Raw genomic sequence first — 20,126 nt, forward strand, 5'->3', positions numbered from 1 at the left:
AGTTGAACTAAGGACAACATTAAATAAAATGATTGCTTACTATAAGAAAATAAACAGTAAAAAACAGTCTAAATGAATTTGATATTTCTGTAGCCCACTGATTTATAAGAACATATGCCACTCTATACCAATGAAAGATTTAACATTAATTCTTGGACAAATCAGGTATAACTTACCTCATCATTTCCAACATCGAGTATATCATCTAAATCAGTTTTTGAAATATTAAGGATTGATGCCGCCAAGTACTGGGCCCGGTGAACAGATTCTTTGGAAATATTACCACCACATTTTTTGTCTTCTTGCATTTTTTTAGTACATCTGATTCGTGTTCGCATCTCTTTCACATTATGCTGTAGCTCAGTGGCCAAGTTCTAATAAAGTGAAGATAAAAATAAGTAAAAATATTTATGATTAATTACCTACTTTCAACACATTTGAGTCTTCACATTTGGGAAAATAAACAATCCATCAAAGTACAGTTGTAGTTCTACTATAAGTCAAAGCAAAATAGGCTAGAAATGACAAATTATATCTATATCCACATTTATATCTGTTTATGTATCTATACATGGGATAATCTGGATGTGTCCAGGCATACCTAACAATACTTCCTTTTGTTTATCATTTATCAGTTGATAAACAAATTGGTAAATACGTTTTCATATTAAATAATTAAATGTGGAAAACATGTTTTTAAACAGTAAGATAAGGTATCCAAAATTTACAATTAAGAATTCTCACAGGCTGCTACAGTAGTAAATTTGCCACTATTTGAAGACCTGTTTTGATCTAGATCAGTGGTTCTCAATTTTGTTTTCCCCTCTGGACCACTTAAAAATTGCTGGTCTTAGCAGACACCTAGGATTTTTTGTTCATTCTCCAAATCAATGGGCATGCATTATTCATATTTTAATAACTTCAGTGTATTAATAAAATTATGGGCTCTAAGTTAGAATGCTAAACAGATCTATGTAACTGGCCTTTTTAGAGGAAAAATTAGTAGAGAACATCAGTGTCATATTGTGAAAAATCACTAGGGGCCAGGGATATGTTAGCTTGGTTAAAACAGGCCAGCTCTATGTAAAATCACCTCAATTTTCACCATCAGAACTCCGCTGATAAAGCTGGCTGTATTTCAACAGGACAAAAATTACAATGGCTAAATTATTATGTTGGTAGAAAACATGTAAAGTATTGAATATTCTGCTCGTAGGTAAAAACGGGAACTAAGAACAAGGCTCTTGTTCCCTTACTTTTTACTCCAGGGCCATAAGAGTGGACAGGCATATAGTTCATGCTGACTGCCATCCCAAACTATAGAAAAACTGTTCCCAGTGATGATTTTAAACACTTTTTTGAAAATATTCCCACCAAGTGAAGAAAAACATAGAATTCATTATGAGAAAGCACCCACTGATTTTTCAATCAAGAAGTCTCCTGCAGTTCTTTAACCCTGAGGCACTTAACTAATACGTTAAAAAAAGAGCAAATCTCTTCAACATTTTCAGTTAATACTTTGCAACCTGAAGATTAATAAGGCAAGCAGGCATGAATTTCTATTTTAAAATGCACTTCATTATATCATATCTTTATTTTAATGTTTTTAAAAATCATCTCAATGGCCATTTTCTTTTCTGTAGATTAGATGGCAGATAGCGGTCAGTCTGGGTTAACACCTGATCTACCTAGCAAGTTCAAGCAACAGATTTTTATTTTTTTTGCCTGCCAGGCATAAGCCTATCAAACAAGCAACTGTGCTGTGTCTGATATTTTATTTGCAAACAGGGATGGCTGCTGATTGAAAGAAAAAAGGATGCTAATGCATAATGGCATTAAAATGCTTAATGGAATTAATAATGAATAATATTAACATTACAATAGCAAAACAACAGCCATGACAACAGCTACAACCTACTGCTAGTTAGCCAGGCTCTGCAAACAGTATTACGATTTAACAGTGCTAACTCCATACTAGAACCATATTCCTGCTGAAACCCCTGGTGACAAGCAAGCATTTGTGACTGCCAGCTTTTATGACCCAGTGGGGAAAGCAAGCATTGTCAGGGATACTCCTTGTTGTAGAATTGGCCCAAACTGAGGAGAGGAAAACAGGCCAGATCCATCAGGAAGAGATTGGATCATCCAATGTGTGCTCGACCCCAGCAGCAGCAGCCAGGGCCTCAACACTAACAAGGGATTCTCCTTGGACCCTCTCATGCCATCATTCTCTGCTCAGATAGCATTTAACATGCCATCATGTTGCAACCAGGATACAGATTTCAATTTTCTTAAGTATTTCTAACTGACCATGGCCCATCACGGAGCAGAACTATAATGACTCAAAGTCCACTGTTTTCCCCAACCCCTGTGCAAGGTTCTCATGGTAACTGTTGAATTATCCTCAATGTTCCCTTACCAATAATAATACAGGAGGACTATTAATATTCAGTAGGTTTTTTTAATGTTGGCAGCAATAATTAAATGGCAGTTTGAAGGTTTTACAATGGAAGCTTACATGTTGCAGAGGATCATGATCTAATTTCTCACCAGAGTACTATGGGAAATAAAATTCCACGTGACTTCCTATGAACCCAGTTTTTCCTAAATAAGTTCATATGATCATGAAAGAGAATGATCAGCTTCACCAACAGTACTAGCTTATACTGGTATGATAGAAAGAGAGAGCACCACATAAATAACTGTACAGAGATTATACCTGAACTACACAGTCATACTTAGCTGACATTCGGACACAAGCAAAAGAAAGCAGTATCTGTCAGCTGAAAGAACTGGATTAGCTATAGAGCAAAAAGATGATTGCAGATAGTGAAGATTGACCCGTTTTGTTTTGTTTTTAAACTACAGATGCATGATGAAATAATTTGATGAAAAAAAGTTTAAAACACAGGTTCCAAAGAAGATCTGTGGAGCTCAACTTTTAATATGCTTTTGTAATCTTGTACTGTTCGATTTCTGGATTTTATTAACCCAATATTCAAGTGATATAAATATTTAAAAAATATAATTTTAAATACCCTAGGCTGCCTTCTTTTCAACATTCAAGTCCTCTTATGATTCCATAAAAGCCAGAACATTATAAAAATGAACAACGCAAATGCAGCAAATAAAACAATGAAAATATAATTGTAACTGCCAAAGAGAATGGAACAAAATTCCTTTGGGCTATAATGGAAATGCCCTTGGAAGTATCAGAGAAGAGCTTGAGAGAGTAGCTAAAAAAAACAGAAAAGAAAATAGCAGTATTATTAACAGAAAACAGAGAAAGAGAAGAACAGCAGAAGAAAACTCAGTCTCTAATCTGCAAAAATATAGTGCAGACCTAATCTTATGTCAAAAAGGAAAACACAAACAGTTTCAAATAAATGAATGAACTGTAAGGTTGAGAGGTAGATGTGTTGAAGACACAAATTCTATTTAATTTTAGTTTAGCAGCAGGTATATGTACATTACATGAGCATATACACTCATGTAATACACTCATAGAAGATACACTGTTCAAGGAGTTTCTACTATTTTATCTCTAAAAGTAAAAAACATTTTAATTTTACTTAAAAAGAATATTATTTAAGGCTATTAGAATATATTATTGTCAGTAAAAATTGCTTTAAAATAACAGCTTATATTAATATTCTTAATCTTGCATCTATCTCCACTGTTTTGCAATATGAGCAACATAATTTTAATGCATAAATAAGTTACACATAGTTTTATGAAACTACTGCTGCTTCCAAAAAGGAAAGTAATACTGATGAAAAACACTATGGTCAATGTATATTTATCCCTACTTTTCAGTAACAATTCGTCGTTCATATCTAGGTGAGAGACCTTTATCTCTGTTACTAGAATGTATTTTAAAGCTTTGAAATAATCAGAAATAGAAAGTAGTTATTGGGAATTTGAAAAGTAATTCCTATATAAGGAGATCGATTGTACTTTATAGGTGAAAAATATTAATTAAACAATAAAGAATGATTTTATTTTATAGCAAGGATTTGGTCTTTAAACTATTTACTTTGAAGTTGCTACCCCAAGGCAAGGTCTGTAGTTATAAAATTTTTATTGTTATCAGGATCATAAGGTAGCATCTTTGCAGACAAGATTCTAAAATCCCTGTCAAAGACAATTATTCGGGTGGTCCTGAAGAAATTGAGAGACAGTTTTATGCACAGAACAGATGAACCACAAGGGGGAAAGGAAATACTGCAAAGAAATCACAACATATTACTTCTACTGCAAGTGTACTAGGATTGGGGCCAGCTCTGTGTTCTTGTACTAATAGTTTTAATGAACTGCTGGGTCATTTATAATGGCAAAAGTTCAGGCAATCTAGCTCCTCCTTCACATGTATTTTGACATGCTCCCTTGTTAAAGCAGTATAGAAAGTATAAGTTTTTGAAATAATTTTGCATAAACTGTGTGATTACATTGTATCTTGTGAATTAGGGAAAACACATAATTCAGTTAACTCTAAATTGATTCCTTAACTCAGCCAATACATTGCAATAAAGCAACTGGTAGCCTTTCTGTCTCCCCAGACTGGATCGACTATATATACCTTCTCTCTATAACAACATTCTAACTTTATCTTTTCTTTTTTCTGTTTCCATGTCTGTTCTCTATTTGACAACTCTATTCAATCCATCAATCAATTTATTTATAGCCAAAAGGCCCAAATGGCAAGGTACAAATAAAATCTAAAATTTGGCATTAAATAAAACAGTTTAACAAATAGAATATTTAATAAATATTACATAATACACTTAAAACCCCAACTCACTGATACGTTACTAAAAACCTTATTTTTCTAGCCATAGTTAAAAATCTGGCTGTTGCCTCTGTAATTTTAGGATTTTGATCTGCAAGTAAAATTTTAACAGAAGTATTTCTATCTGGTTTTGATTTTAAAATAGGCCAGATAACTTCCTGCTGAAGACTCTTGTAAAATTCACAGTACAATAAAATACGATCCACCGTTTCAAGATCAATACCATTAGAGGGACAAAATCTTTGAGAGATGGAGATTTTTTTGAAATCTACCATATAGCATATTTGATGGCAACACATTTAATCTGGCTTTTGAAAAGGCTATTCTGTGTTTACTTAAATATAACTATTCAGATATTTAGGGAGCTGAAAAATATATCCATAATTAATTCCAAAAGTTACAGGTGAACATGAAACTTTGGCTTTAGCCATTAATTCCTGTACTGAATTAACCCATAATCTTTGTTTAATACAATGAAATGCTAATGTTATACTCCTGGAAATTAAATAATCAGGATCAATGGCAATCCTACTAATCTTGTGGGTCATCTGTTTGTTTGTTTATTTATTTTCTATCCCGCCTTTATATCTACAAAGGATTGATTTGGGATGTCCTGAAGCAATCCTTCCTTTAAAAAAGAAAAGTATATTTGCAACCAAAACTTAATAGTGCTTAGCCAAGCCTTTGTTTTCAAAGGGCATTGCCCAGTTTTCCAGGAGAATAACAGAATTTGGAACACAACTTGGAACACTTAAAAGAGATCTTTAAAAATTCACCTGCAGTTGGGCTATGTTATTATTAGCAAATGTAATCCAAATTGGAACTCCATATAAAGTTTGAGATGCAATTTTTGCATTAAAAACCTGTATTGCTGCAGGAACAAATCCTCCTTTTGAATAAAAATATTGAAGCAAGGCCATCACAGTAGATTTTGCTTTCAGAAGTATTGCCTTGCAATGATGTTGGCAGGATAGAGCATGATCAAATAAAATGCCCAAATAACTAAAATTTCTACTTGTGTGATTACATGATCTTGAATTTTCCAGATGTACTTTTAACTTTTTTTTCAAAAAACAAAATTTTAGTTTTATCATAGTTGATTTGTAATTGATTTTTTTGGTAATACTTAACTAGTGTCTCAAATAGGCGTTTGAAACCCAATCTAGTACATGAAAGAAGAACAGCATCATCCACATATAACAAAGCACAAAATTTCCTTCTGGCTAATGATGAACAATGGCCATCAATCTGTAGTAATGTAGTCTCCAGATCATTGACATAGATGTTAAATAGTGTAGGGGCCAGAATACAACCTTGTCTCACACTCTTATTCATTATTATATCACGTGTAAGTAAACCTTTTCTGTTGTATCTAACTTGCATTACAGTATACTATCTTGATATAGTGCCTGTATTAAACATGTAAGACACCTGTCAGGGACCAACTTCTCCAATTTAGCCCAGAGTTTGGTTCTATTAACAGAATCAAAAGCGGCCTTAAAACCTATAAAATCAGCAAATAATTTGCTTTTCAGGAAAATAGAATATTAAAGCATTCTAATATTAGAATACATAAAATTCTAATTAGATTAATTAATTGTATTAGAATATATAGAATTCTAATATTAGAATATATAGAATATTAGGTAAGTTAATATAAAACACTGATCAATAGTTGATCTGCCTTTTCTAAAAGCAGCCTGAGCATTTGTTAAAGCAAAGTGTAAGAGGTTAATTTTTCATTTAAATGTCTTGTATTTGTTTTCCCAGGACTGATAACAAACTAAGTGACAACTCTATTCATTCAGTGAGGAAATGAAATGAAAATATATTGCATAACAATAAATTTTAAATTGTTACCCAATATTTTCATTCCCTTACTGAACCTTCTACCCAATGAAAAAAAGTGACCACTGCAAAAAAAAAAAAAGGGGGGGGGGAGATGGTTTTACTCAAACTGATATTTTCAGGAAGGTAATATGAGGAGCAAAAGCAAACAGTAGTGATCTTATTGATAATTTCAAAACAAACACATGACTAGGTCCAGATAGTTTACAAGTCCAGATAGTTCATAAAGAAACTCACATGTCAAAAAAGCTTATCTTGCAAAAACATATTAATATGCACTAGAGAAAAAGCTATTTTTACAATAAGGCCCAGGGGGATTAGGAATTTCAGGTTAGTAGGTTAGATGTCTGTTCTGGGGCAATTGGGGGAAAACATTACTAAAGATAAAAGTATCATGCAGACAGAAGGTCAAATTTTACTGAAGGAGAACAAGGTAGGATCTGCCTTACTAACCTTTTAAAGTTCTTTGAAAGTATCAACAACAGATGGACAGAGATCATCTGTGAGGCATTTACTTGGACTTTCAGAAGGCTTTTGGCAAAGCTTCTCAAAAAAGACTCTTGCACAAACATGCAATAAGAGGAGTGGTCCTCTTACAGTGGGGAACTGTTTCAAGGCGAGGAAGAATCAATTGTTTGTGCAATGGACACATGCAAGCAGATAAACAAATTACAGTTCTGGGGGATATAGCAAAGATTTTAATAAATAAAGCTTGTGTCCTAATGCTTATGTGCTAACTTTGGATTCTGCCATTCAACACAGCCTCTTTTTTTAAAAAAGCAATCATTTTGTAACAACAACAAAAACATCCTGTCTTATCATTTTTTTTATTTTTATTTTTTGTCCCTTCAAGTCAGTGTTGACTCCTGGACACTGCCTGGACAAGTCCCTGCAGTTTTCTTGGCAAGGTTTTTTCAGAAGTGGTTTGTTCTTGCCTTCTTCCAAGGGCTGTGAAAAAGTGACTGGCCCAAGGTCACCCAGCTGGCTTTGTACCTAAGGTGGGACTAGAACTCATGGTCTCCTGGTTTCTAGCCCAGTGCCTTAACCACTACACCAAACTGGCTCTCCTTGTCACAGAAAATAACAATAGTTTATTTAATATTACTCAAATATAAAATAAAAACACCACGTAATATACTGAAGGAATATTTCAAGAGCTAGAGTAGTTTTAGTACACTCATTTAGGATCAGCAGACTATTAATTCTTCAGTTCTTTTAAATTAAGCATTTTATACAAAAATCAGGCCAATGGACCCCATGAAGATTACGTGAGCAGCAGCTGAAAACATGCTGCCTATTATCATTTGATTGTAAAGATCAATAATTTAAAATATGTTCTTATATATTTCAATGTAAGCTAACAGATTTTTAAAACTACCCACACTCTAATTTACCAATTTCTGATTTTAAAAAAATTGTATTGTGTATGAACATAAAATAAAGGTCTCCTGGAATCTGAATCACAGTGAATAATTTCTAGAGCAGAAGATTTTTTTCTTCATCAATAACATTCTACAGTTTGTCCAACATTATATGCAGCTTCTGATGGACTGTAGGCATCACTTACCACATGCTAACCCTAAGAAACAAGAATTCAGTCAACCACACTTCAATCATTACAATTCAAAGCATATTATTATATCCACAGTCTAATAGATATTCAGTGTCACCATCCAGACCCCTGATTCAATTTGCCTAAATCCCGTATGCAGAGTGATCCTGATGGAGAATTAATTTAATCAGAGCCATCTATTGTGGCTGTTCCTTAATAAAAGCCTTGGTGTTTACTTTGCTCTCAAGGAAGCTAGTGAATAGAATATTCAGTAAAGCTTTCTTTAAAACAAGAAGCAAGATTTTCTAGCAACATGGAGAAAAAGGATCAGATGATCCTTTTAATGTAGATTTCTAAATGAGCAAAGTGTTTACATTTTAAAATATTTAATATTTTTTGCAAGTTTATAGATGTCTATATATGATAAACGATTATTATTATTATTATTATTGCCTTCGAGTCAGTTTTTGATTCTGGTGACTGCCTGGACTAGTCCCTGCAGTTTTCTTGGCAAAGTTTTTCAGGAAGTGGTTTGCCACTGTCTCCTTCCAAGCGCTGCGAGTGAGTGACTGGCCCAAAGTCACTCAGCTGGCTGTGTACCTAAGGTAAGACTAGAATTCATGGTCTCCCAGTTTCTAGCCTGATGCCTTAACCACTACACCACACTAGCTTTCATGAGAAACTAATGCATTGCTTAAAAGTGAATGCAAATGGATTTTACAGGATTTTCCCCCAATTTTTTTAATTAAATAAAGTGTTCTATCTTCACCTTGAAATATTTCCTATTAAAAATAGAAATGGCATTTCCAGACAAATCATGGTGGAGCATCTTAACTATCTCTAGAAGTCAAACAATCTCAGTTATGAATAATTGCTATCTTTTTAATGATATTACTCACAGAACTCTGCATAATCCAAAGTTAGAATAGGAATTAAACACAGATCTGCATCTATAAAACTCTTTAGCTGGATAATTAAAATAGTAGCCATTCAGGATTTTTAACAACTGTGCTATACTTTTCAATGTCTATCAATAATTAGATACTGATAAAGAGGCCTCCAGTTTCCTAAAATCTGACAAAAGCTACAAATAAGAGCTTCCATTCAGTGATATCTGGCATTAAAATAAAAGCTACTAATGGAATAGTCAGATTTCCCCTCCTCCCTTTAGCTGCTGTGTATTTCAAATCTTTTCTGGAGGAGACTTAGAGACAGGGAGAATACATACTACGGATACTACACATACACACAGAGATAAGCAAAAATATGCCTATGCAATTTTGAATAAAATTCAAGATATTCATTTTACTTCCATTACACCAATCAATTATAGCAAACTTTATTTAGTACAATTAATATTTCACTAATCTTTCATTATAAACACTATCAAAACTGATACAATAGGTGTTCCAGGGAAGAAATGGCAAACTGAAGTGGCAGAACAAATGTGGCAGAATGAAGAGCCGATGAGCAGACTGGCTTTTTGTAATTCCTCTCCAGACAAGGATATGTCTTGAGATCACCCACAAGTGCTCCAGACAGTTGCTCCTCGCGAGGAGACTGCAAGACAGAGGTCTCCAACAGGTTTAGAGCTCTGGGAGACAAGGGAATAGCCATTTTGCTCAAACCGTGGTCGACACCTTTAAAAGGACACTGGATTCGCGTACTTCATTTTCTTTTTTACAAGAATTTTATTAAATTTCAGAAAAAGATAAAAGATACAGAAAATAAAAAAACTACAAAAAACAGAACTAAAAAAGTGTGACAACATAAAAGAAAAAATTTAGATAGATTACAAAAAGAGGTGACTTCCGACTTTAAACATCAAGGATATACAGCAATTTCCCATAATCAACCCCTTACTCTATATTAAACCAAAATCACATTATTTTTACAAGTCAACCCCTTAGCACATTATAAAAATCACTAAATATTATTGCTTCTTCCCCTTATATTAAAAGAAAAAGTATAAATCACCTAACCAACTCCCACCCAAAATAACAATTACTTAATTTATTCTTTTCCTTTGTTGTTTATTCGTTTAGTCGCTTCCGACTCTTCATGACTTCATGGACCAGCCCACGCCAGAGCTTCCTGTCGGTCGTCGACACCCCCAGCTCCCCCAGGGATGAGTCCATCACCTCTAGAATATCATCTATCCACCTTGCCCTTGGTTGGCGCCTCTTCCTTTTGCCCTCCACTCTCCCTAGCATCAGCATCTTCTCCAGGGTGTCCTGTCTTCTCATTATGTGGCCAAAGTATTTCAGTTTTGCCTTTAATATCATTCCCTCAAGTGAGCAGTCTGGCTTTATTTCCTGGAGGATGGACTGGTTTGATCTTCTTGCAGTCCAAGGCACTCTCAGAATTTTCCTCCAACACCACAGTTCAAAAGCATCGATCTTCCTTCTCTCAGCCTTCCTTATGGTCCAGCTCTCGCAGCCATATCTTACTATGGGGAACACCATTGCTTTAACTATGCGGACCTTTGTTGTCACTGTGATGTCTCTGCTCTTAACTATTTTATCGAGATTTGTCATTGCTGTTCTCCCAAGGATTAAGCGTCTTCTGATTTCCTGACTGCAGTCAGCATCTGCAGTAATCTTTGCACCTAGAAATACAAAGTCTTTCACTGCTTCTACATTTTCTCCCTCTATTTGCCAGTTATCAATCAAGCTGGTTGCCATAATCTTGGTTTTTTTGAGATTTAGCTGCAAGCCAGCTTTTGCACTTTCTTCTTTCACCTTCATCGTAAGGCTCCTCAGTTCCTCTTCACTTTCAGCCATCAAAGTGGTATCATCTGCATATCTCAGATTGTTGATGTTTCTTCCAGCAATTTTAACCCCAGCCTTGGATTCCTTTCCTACTACTATTCTATACATTCCTGTCTACTATAATAAAGATCAAAAATAAAAAAATAAAAAATAAAATAAAAAAGCATGTAAATTGTTTGCCATTATAATTAATAATACAAAAAACATGAATAAGAAAACGAATAAGAAAAAACCTTAATAATCATAATCCCAATCATCAACGATAAGTAAAATCATCCAAAGCCGAAGATGATCCAGATAAATATTTTTGGTCCCACTTCAAAGTAGACCAAGACATTTACATATCCCCATAATAAGCACAGAGCTATTTTCTTAAAGAACTCAAACAGCCCAACTGCTCCCCTCACAAACACAGACTTCTCTTCAAAAAACCTCCCATACATAATAACCCCTTCTTTTCCATAACATCCCATCAGAAAGTCAAATTCACTCATGTCTTACAGCTCAATTTCTCTGTTTAAGTTCTTCAATTCAGCATTGCCAATTTCATCCAGGATTTCAACAGAAGCCGGAATCTCACTCTTGGGAGAGACATTTCCATTGCTGTTAGATTCTTCAGGTTCATCCACATCATCCCCAACCAGATGGCACATTTTAGATCACATATTTTCCACAATGCTCTGAATGTCTTGCATAATAACTTGGCAGGAATCAGAAAAAAATCTGCTTAATATCTGCTTTAGTATCTCAGTGAAAGTCAGAGAAAGCCTGGTTAAGATCCTCCATGTCTGAAGCAGTAAATTATGTGCCCCCTAGATACTTAACTGGCTGAAGTGAAAGGTAATGGGAAATTTCTGAACTGAGTTAAGATAACAGACAGTTCCCAGAGAAAGTAGCAGCAGGAAAGTAAAAGTTCAGAACAGCAGATTCAACATGTAGGAAAAATGCTAAAATCTTCAAAATTAGTGCAAAAATAATAACAGGGAGACGATAACATATGCTCAGCCCTCCTTAGTATTGGATGGAAAGCAAAATCCAAAGCTTTAAAAAAATTTTTAAAAAAGAATTGATCCCCAAAATAACGATAAGCACCAAGAGAGATCATTTCTCCTTAATGTAGAAAGCCTCTCTAAGGGTACAAATACTTAAAAAAAAAATTGGGTGCTTTAGAAATGGGGTGGCTGGACTTAATGTCCCTTTAAGGCTGCAGCATCCCAGCCTTCTGACAAAGTCTTACCCGTCAATTGCAAATGCTGTTTATGATCTCCTGGCTGCAACTCACCATCCGGAGGACAAATAGGTCAATTCCGAGTGTTTTCCTTGGTCTGGAAAAATGCTCCTGCGCTTCAGGAGAAACCAGCCTGAGCCCAAAAAAACTGCCACGATGCCAGTTCTGCCCATGGAGCTCACAGGCTCAGTCCACCATGTTCCCACTGGAAGTCCCACATACTTCCTTTTCTAATCACTTTTGGAAATTGCTTGTTAACTGCTTTTCAGCTATTAGGAACCTTTGGATTGACAAGTCTGAAAAAACTGGGGGAGTTTCCTTCAATCCTTAGTGAAAGAAGTTTTAAATACAAGTTTAAGGTCTTAATTTCTTTTTAATAAACAGCAAAAGGGTGATTAGAACTTTGATTTTGGAAAGTTACAAACGGACAAAGGGCCCAAATGGATTTGAAATAAGATTTTGGAATTAATAATAAGAATCCTTCCTACGGAAAATGCTTTTGTTTTAAATCTTTTTACAAAAAAAATTGATAGGATGGGACTTTGAAGGTTGGACATTAGAGGGAACCAGAAGGAACTAAAGATTACAATTAAAGAAGAACACTTAAATTTGAATTACTAATACAGAATGAAGCTAAATATTTTAACATTGAACATATTGAAGGATATTTTTGAACAATGGATCCAGAAGTTAATTTTAAGAGCATCTGCCTCTATAGATAGACTGTGTTTCAAAGATGTTATGAAAGAGGAACACGTTTTACCTGACAAGACTGTGACTGATCTGAAACTAGATTTACAACAGAGGCTTGTTAAAGCTTTGAAGAATTTTGTGAGACAGGACAAAGAAAAAAATGAAAAGAAATCAAGTTCTAGGATATTATTTGAAGGGACTAAAAATCAAGATTGTTAAAAGTAAAATAAAGGAATATAAAGTTGGTTTATTTGATCAAAGTTAAAATAGCTTTATTGTTACCTCTGGTAACTCTTAATGGACTTTTGCTGATCAGGACTGAAATGATGAGGTTTTAAGGATTTGTTTATGGATAAGAGATGGAATATGGGAAGAAGAGATCATTTGTTGTATTTTAAGAGAAGGTGATAAGTTCCTAAAATTGTTTATTCTTGTTGTGATGAAGGGGAAAGCCAGTTCTTTATATATTTCTTTTCTTTTTCTTTACTATATTCTTATTTTTTCTTTCTTTTCTCATTCTTTTTTTTCCTTTATGCACCTGTTTTTTCTTTTTATTCTTTTATTTTAGTTATAAATTTTAATAAAACTACTATAAAAAACATGATACAATAGGTGGACAACTTATGACCTATGTGTAGTTCCCCGAATACCTTTTGTAGCCTCTGGAGAACCCTAAGATGCATGCCAGAATCTGTTTTTCTGTTGTTCTTTTTTTTTAAATAAGCAAAATAGGTTTGTAATGCCTCCAAACAAACTGAATATACTTAAAAAAAAATTAAATGAACTTCCTACACCACCCAAAAGTTAAAAAAGAAAGAAAATCAGATCAAATAAAAATGAAACAGATGATCTTCTGGTGAAGTCTTCACCATTCTTCTGCTAGAAAAACGTTGCCTACTGCTGATGTAAATAGATATACTTCATATGAATCTACATGATTTTTTAAAATATGCTCAGACATGAGATCTCTGAATGAAACTATTATTAGCTCTTTAAAAATGCTTCATTTGAATTATCATCTCAAATGTCATTATTTAATTACAAATCCATTTTTTGTTTTAAGGGCTTGTTTTTCATTCCCTTCAACAATTCTTAACTTTCCTTCTTGTGAAGATGTAACTGACATGTGTACAGGTTTCTTGCAGATAAACACAGTGCTTAAAAATAACCCAAAGCTGAAGATCTGAAGGTTTGACAGGACAATATTGAAAGGAAGAGACCAGTCAAATGAAAGAGAAAGAAGAGATGGAAGCCATCTGGACAACCCCTTATCCAGTAAGTTGGGAAGTCACTTGGGGAGTGGAGGAAGATGGTCAGGCACGTTGTGCATAATTACTGCACAGAAAAAATAAGCAGTAAGAGCAGTGCAAAGAAAAAGTATAGCTATTATGCACACACATGCACCCCCCGTGTGTGTGTGTGTGAACCATACAATACAGTATTAATGCACGTACGCATTAAAGTATGTATCATGTGAAGCCTCTCTAGGTCAGCCTTCTAAAACCTAGTGCCCTCCAGGTGTACTGGAAGCACAGTCCCTAGAATTCCCAGCCAGCATGGGCAAAGGCTGGTCTGAGTCATTCCTTTGAATAGTTTCAGTTGAATATTTGGCATTTACTGTATAAGGACGGAGAGAAGATGGGCAGTCATAAACAAAGTGGGAAAAAAAAGCCTAAGGAGGAAAGCACACAAGTATAGGCATCCTCCTAGTGAACAAAGGTACAAAATTTATTTAAAGAAAAATGGTATGAATAGAAATAATACTAGCTGTGCTAACTTAATTTCCCCTGTGTGGCTTTTGTAAATATATAAGTAGAGTTTTAATCTGGTTTACTTTGTGCACTCACTGAAATCCAAGAAAGATTTTCAGTTTTTCAGTAACATTCTATGGGAAAAAAGGAGGGAGGATTTCAGAGGACCTTTTCATACATAAATATTCAGCAACTTGGGGAATGTCAATAGCAACTGCTCCTATCATCAATATTTGACTTTCAGATGGCATCTTTATTTTCCTCCAGTTTATCTATTAGGAGCAACAGATAAACAGCTTTTACCAAAATGATGCTATGAAATACACACTGATCATTTTGTAACATGAGGCTTAGAACTGTATATGTTTTAGGGAAGATTAATATATGATACCTGGGTAGAATGAGGAAATACTACCAGCTGCTCAAAACATATGAATTGGTGATTTAGGGGTAAGTAGTGAACTGGCCAGGTTTGAGGATGTCGCCAAACTATTCAGGGTGTTAAAAACCAACATTGATTGTAAAAAGCTCCAAAAGATTGAAACCAGCTGACCAGTCAATCAAATGGCAAATGAGCTACAATTTATGTATATGTAAAATGATGGAGCATCCCCCCCCCAAAAAATTTCACATACAGTGGTAAAATCTGAGATCTGTGTAAGAACTTGGGATCATAGTGAATAGTGCACTGAAGATGTTATTTGCATACATCAGTTCTAAAGATTCACATAGAATGGAGTATAGTATTGTGAAAAAAAGATAGGCCATTGTAAATGGGTATGCTCCATGTTGCAACATCTTGCTGTAGGTCTTAGTTTTCTTCCCTGTTCTACTAAATAACATGAAACACAGCCCATCATTTCATATTTTTTAACTATGTAGAAGATCTAAACCAGTGACACTTGTAAACTGGCTTGGATGCTCTCCACAGGATGCAGAAAAATGAAGACAAATCCCATGATACTTTAAAGAATTACAATTTATTATAACGAAGTTTTTATGGATTTTTTCCCCCCAGATGCAGGAAGTACTACGTTCTGTAAAAGTAAGTTCAGAAGGAAATGCAATGTAAAATATTGTATATTTTACAATGTATAAAATAGTAGTGGCTAAACCATTTTGAATTTGAAACATTTTAAGTGAAAAATGTCATTTTTCAAATCTGAAAGTTGTTTCAAGTCCAAAATGGGCTTGAAGTGTCTCAAGAGTGAAATAACTCTGTTTTGATTCAAAATGGGAGTTTGCAGCTCATAACACTTTTTGAAAAGTTGGGGGAGCCCTTTACAAACTTAAATCAGCTGTTTCAGTTTCAAAACATTTTTCACATTCCTAATACAAAGTGACAATAACATAAGCCTAATTAATGGGCAACACAAGTCCTATGGTGTGCATTTAGCTTTTTGCGACTACAGGTAGTCCTTGCTTAACAATGGCAATTGGGACTGAAATTGCTGTTGCTAAGTGATGCAGTTGTAAATATCACATGACCACATCGCTTAGTGACGGCAATCCCAGCAATTTCCCTTGCTGTCATTAAGCAAATTTACTGATGGTTAGCTGAGGACCCACCCCAACCCAAGCCATTCTGGGCTGGGTCCCTCACAGCCCCGAGCCTCAGTAAGGTAAGGGACTGCCTCCAACTCCCCCCACCCACCTATTTCCCCCTATTGCTGCCCTTTTGGCCCCCCTGCACCCCAGGAAGCTGCAGCCACCACAGCCCAGTCCCAGTCACACTTGCCATCCTGCACTCCAAGACCCCTGCCACCCTGCGCTCCACCGCCCCAGGTGACCTAGCCATCGTCTTGCTCCCACTGCTGACAAGGTAGACGGCTGAGCTGGCTTTGGGTGTGGAAAATGGAAAAAAAAAAACCAGGTAAAGGCAGCCCCTTTTCAAAGAGCTCTTAGGCAGGGCAGGGCTGGCTTTGGGTGCAGAAAAAGAAAAAAAAGTGGTAAAGGCAGTTAAGTAAGTATGCTCTTTTGAGGATGGAATTTATTTGAAAAGGCTTCTGAATTAGAGAAGTTGGTGATATTGAAAAATGAAATATTCTATTCTATATTTGTACTAAATAACAGCAAAACTAGCTTTACAGGATTTGTTTAATTATGTTGTGGCACAACTATTGCTCTTTTCAAACTTCATTCCATGGGGGTAAGTAATCAGAAAAACAAAAGCCCAAAGAATCAGACAATGAGTTCACTATGTCAGAAACAATAGTTAACAAGCAATACATTCAAGTCAGAAATGGCATGCCTGGCATGAGGTTCTGCACAGCCTTGTTTTAAGATAAATTCCATTTCATGCTATCTCCCCACAAGGCAGCTGATGGGCCTTTCCCCACTTTCAAGTAGTCATGGTATAAACATACTCTAGTGCAGCCTTTCTCAACCTTTTGACCCTGGAGGAACCCTTGAAATATTTTTCAGGCCTCGAGGAACCCCTGCACATTCAGGCTCAAATAGACACCCAAAGTTACAAAATTATTACATTTGTTTCATGTGTAGGCCTGTACAAATGCATTAACAGTGTTATCAAACTGAAAATAAAGAATGAAACGTACCTCTTTAATGTGAAGTTGTCTGAATTTGAAATAATTTTTTAAAATAAATCATGATCTCCCGGGGAACCCCTAGTGACCTCTTGCAGAACCCTAGGGCTCCATGGAACCCTGGTTGAGAAATTCTGCTCTAGTGGTATATTAGAGAAGAGTTAGATGAACACTGTGACTTCAAACACATGTTAACAGAGATAGGATAGGAATCAGCAATGGGGATAGTACTTTTCATGTCAGTATAGCTTTCTCATTGATCAAAGATGGGTGGGATAGCATTCAACACAGCAATGGGGAAGAGCACAAAGCTGCCTCATTGGGCATGAAGATATACCATTATCAGGGATAAAGATATTCAATACTGTTTTTCTTGAGTTGTCTCTCATTAAAGATATGTCAACCTTTCCAGGTAAACCAGACAGGAAACACCAGATGAGCTAATTCTACTTTACTGTAAGGCTACCCTAACAAAATCTTGCAAGCCTGAAAGTCCAAACCTCCTGCTCTCTCTGTTTACTGCCTGAATGGTCAGGGCAGGTCTTTCCTAAGTTTCTTCTTTAGACCATCACCCTCACATTCCATTGCAATATGTGAGGACAGCACCACAGGCTGTTCTTGTGGCAAGGCAGAATAGGACTCAGCAATTAGGGCAGCACAAGGTGTCTTGGCATACTTTTGTGCTGCCTCAGGGATTGCAAATAAGAGCTTCTTTTGTGTTTCATTGACTTCACACTTCGATATACGGTAAATGCAAATAAGCCCAATAAGATCATCAGAGGAAGAGGAACCAACAGCCGGCCATGTTCAGAAGTATCTAGATACAACTCCAGCTGAGAACCCTTTTGCTCACTCTTGAGGGAGGGAGGGAGAGAGAGAAAGAGAGAAAGCAGTACTGTTTGCAACTTGATATCTAGCACCCGAGTTTGCTTTTATCTCCCTTTCTGCTGAGTCTTTTAGATCAACAAGGGGCAGAGGTTGATCTCAGTATAATGGCAAAGAGCAAGCCACCCAGTGATCTGACTTCCAGCTGTTTCACAAATAGCAGCAACAAAACAACTCCCCTTTAATATCCAAACTATATGACTGAACCAAAGAACGCCTGGGACAATAAGAAGTAGATATTTCTGGGACTCTATTAGAACTCTATTCAGTTCTAATAATAATTAAAAAATGGAACAGAAATCTTCAGTCTCCCCAAATGTCTTTGCAACAGACTCCATCTAAGTGAATGGACCTCCAGATTCCAATAAAAAAACTCTTAGCCCCATTTTAATGTGCAAGCTTAAGGTGAGGTAGTAAATGCCTACTGTTTTTTTTAACTGCTTTAGGAGCCTTTTTGGCTGAAGAACAAGAGAAAAGTGCTCTAAATAACAAACATACTTTTTTTTTCTAGAGATACATTGCAGACATGTATAGATAATAACTTGCCTTTTTAAGAATATAGCCAGTAGAGAAAATTTCACTGTCCACCATTCATTTGCCTATAATGTAATCTGTATTATAGTATGGATGATATATATAAAATTTACAGACAGATTTCATTTGATGACTATGTATCTGAGGATAAATAAAGTTACTTGAAAGCAAGAGCAAGATAATGTGTTGTAATTAAATAAATCAGTGATTATGCAAAAATTGACACAATAGAATAAAAAGGTAGAGGAAGGAGGGTTGTTCCTCAACAACACAGACATTATTGTAAATGCAAATAGTGCTATCAGAAAATTGTGAATCTCCAAAGTTAAATATAAGCATAATTAGAATAATTTTTGAATTACGTAATCACAACATTTCAAAATATCTAAGACAGTGGTTCTTAAACTGACTCAATTATCTCTTTTCCTGATCTCGAATGTCATTACCCTCCCCTCCAAAAAACCCCACTCTGTTGTCTTACACAAGTGTCTTGGCAGTGGCAGTCCCAAACTGGATCTTCAACGCACAAAGAAGCAGTTGCAAAATGCTTCATTACTCCCAGGATATGCCCAAATTACCCCCTTGATCTATTGTTCCAAGGGAAGGTTTTAGTCTCTGACACAAAGGGCATTTATCCTTATATGCTCAAAGGGCATCATGAATCCCTTGACACCCCTGCATTAGAAGGGTTTATGTAATATCCAGCTTGGATTCAGAAGAGGACGTTAAAAGCCCAGAAGCAGTGGCTGATGACTTCTCCCCTAATCTCAAGGTTATAGCCTGAAACAGAACCAATTTTATCCACATTGGTGAAGTCAGAGCGATGGTAAAATACCATTATGTATAATCCCAACAAGCTGAATGAAATAGGTGTGCAAGGCAGCCAACTGGACTCCTTGGGAGTAAAGGGGCATTTGGAGTTTGGGTGTTGTGGGGTATAAATAGCTATACAGATCACTGCACAGATAAAGTTTTGTGCAAAATGTGGAAAACAATAAATAGCCTCCCCTCCCCCAGAATGGTTGTTGGATCAGCATGTCCTGGCTGAAAAATGGAATATTCCAGGAAATGCTAATAAAGGTAGACAGATAGACACACACACACACACATAGAGGGACACACATATTTAAAATGCCAAACCTTCACAAAGGTAATGAACTCTTCCACTTTTTCATTGGACATGATCAACTTTTTCTGCACCACTTCAAGTGCCTGCTCACTCTGCCTTGCTAAGCCGTGAAGCTGTTGAGAGGCAGTTGTTTCAAGTTCAGTCATGGCATATTCGGCCTCTGCCATTTTAACTTCTAGATTGGTAAGATTAAGCTCCTGAAATAAAACCACATACAAATCATACTGGTTATTGCTAAGCATATTGATGAATTTGCTAAGCAAATCACATGGTCATATAAATTACCAATTGCTTGGAAATGTAATTAAGTCTATATTCCCACTAAGCTATGCCAACTCTTCCCATATGGTGCTTTCTAGGTGACTGGGAATTCTGGGAATCAAATTCTCAACTCATGTGG

The 20,126-nt window shown here is 35.7% G+C and overlaps 1 protein-coding gene across 2 annotated transcripts in view; it reads right to left on the reverse strand.

Moving 5' to 3' along the window:
* Positions 1-20,126, reverse strand: part of CNTLN (centlein) — a 230,503-nt gene that overhangs the window by 14,899 nt on the left and 195,478 nt on the right. For both annotated transcript variants that reach the window (XR_010067314.1, XM_063295032.1), the window contains exons 23-24: positions 19,738-19,923; positions 177-374 (exon numbers count right to left, since the gene is read on the reverse strand). Coding sequence is in view for 1 of the 2 variants with exons in the window: in XM_063295032.1 (XP_063151102.1) it covers positions 177-374; positions 19,738-19,923 (384 nt within the window). In the remaining variant the exon portion in view is untranslated. The remainder of the gene's footprint in view (positions 1-176; positions 375-19,737; positions 19,924-20,126) is intronic.

The sequence above is a fragment of the Candoia aspera genome, chromosome 2 (genome assembly GCF_035149785.1).
Source record: "Candoia aspera isolate rCanAsp1 chromosome 2, rCanAsp1.hap2, whole genome shotgun sequence".
Lineage (NCBI taxonomy): Eukaryota > Metazoa > Chordata > Lepidosauria > Squamata > Boidae > Candoia > Candoia aspera.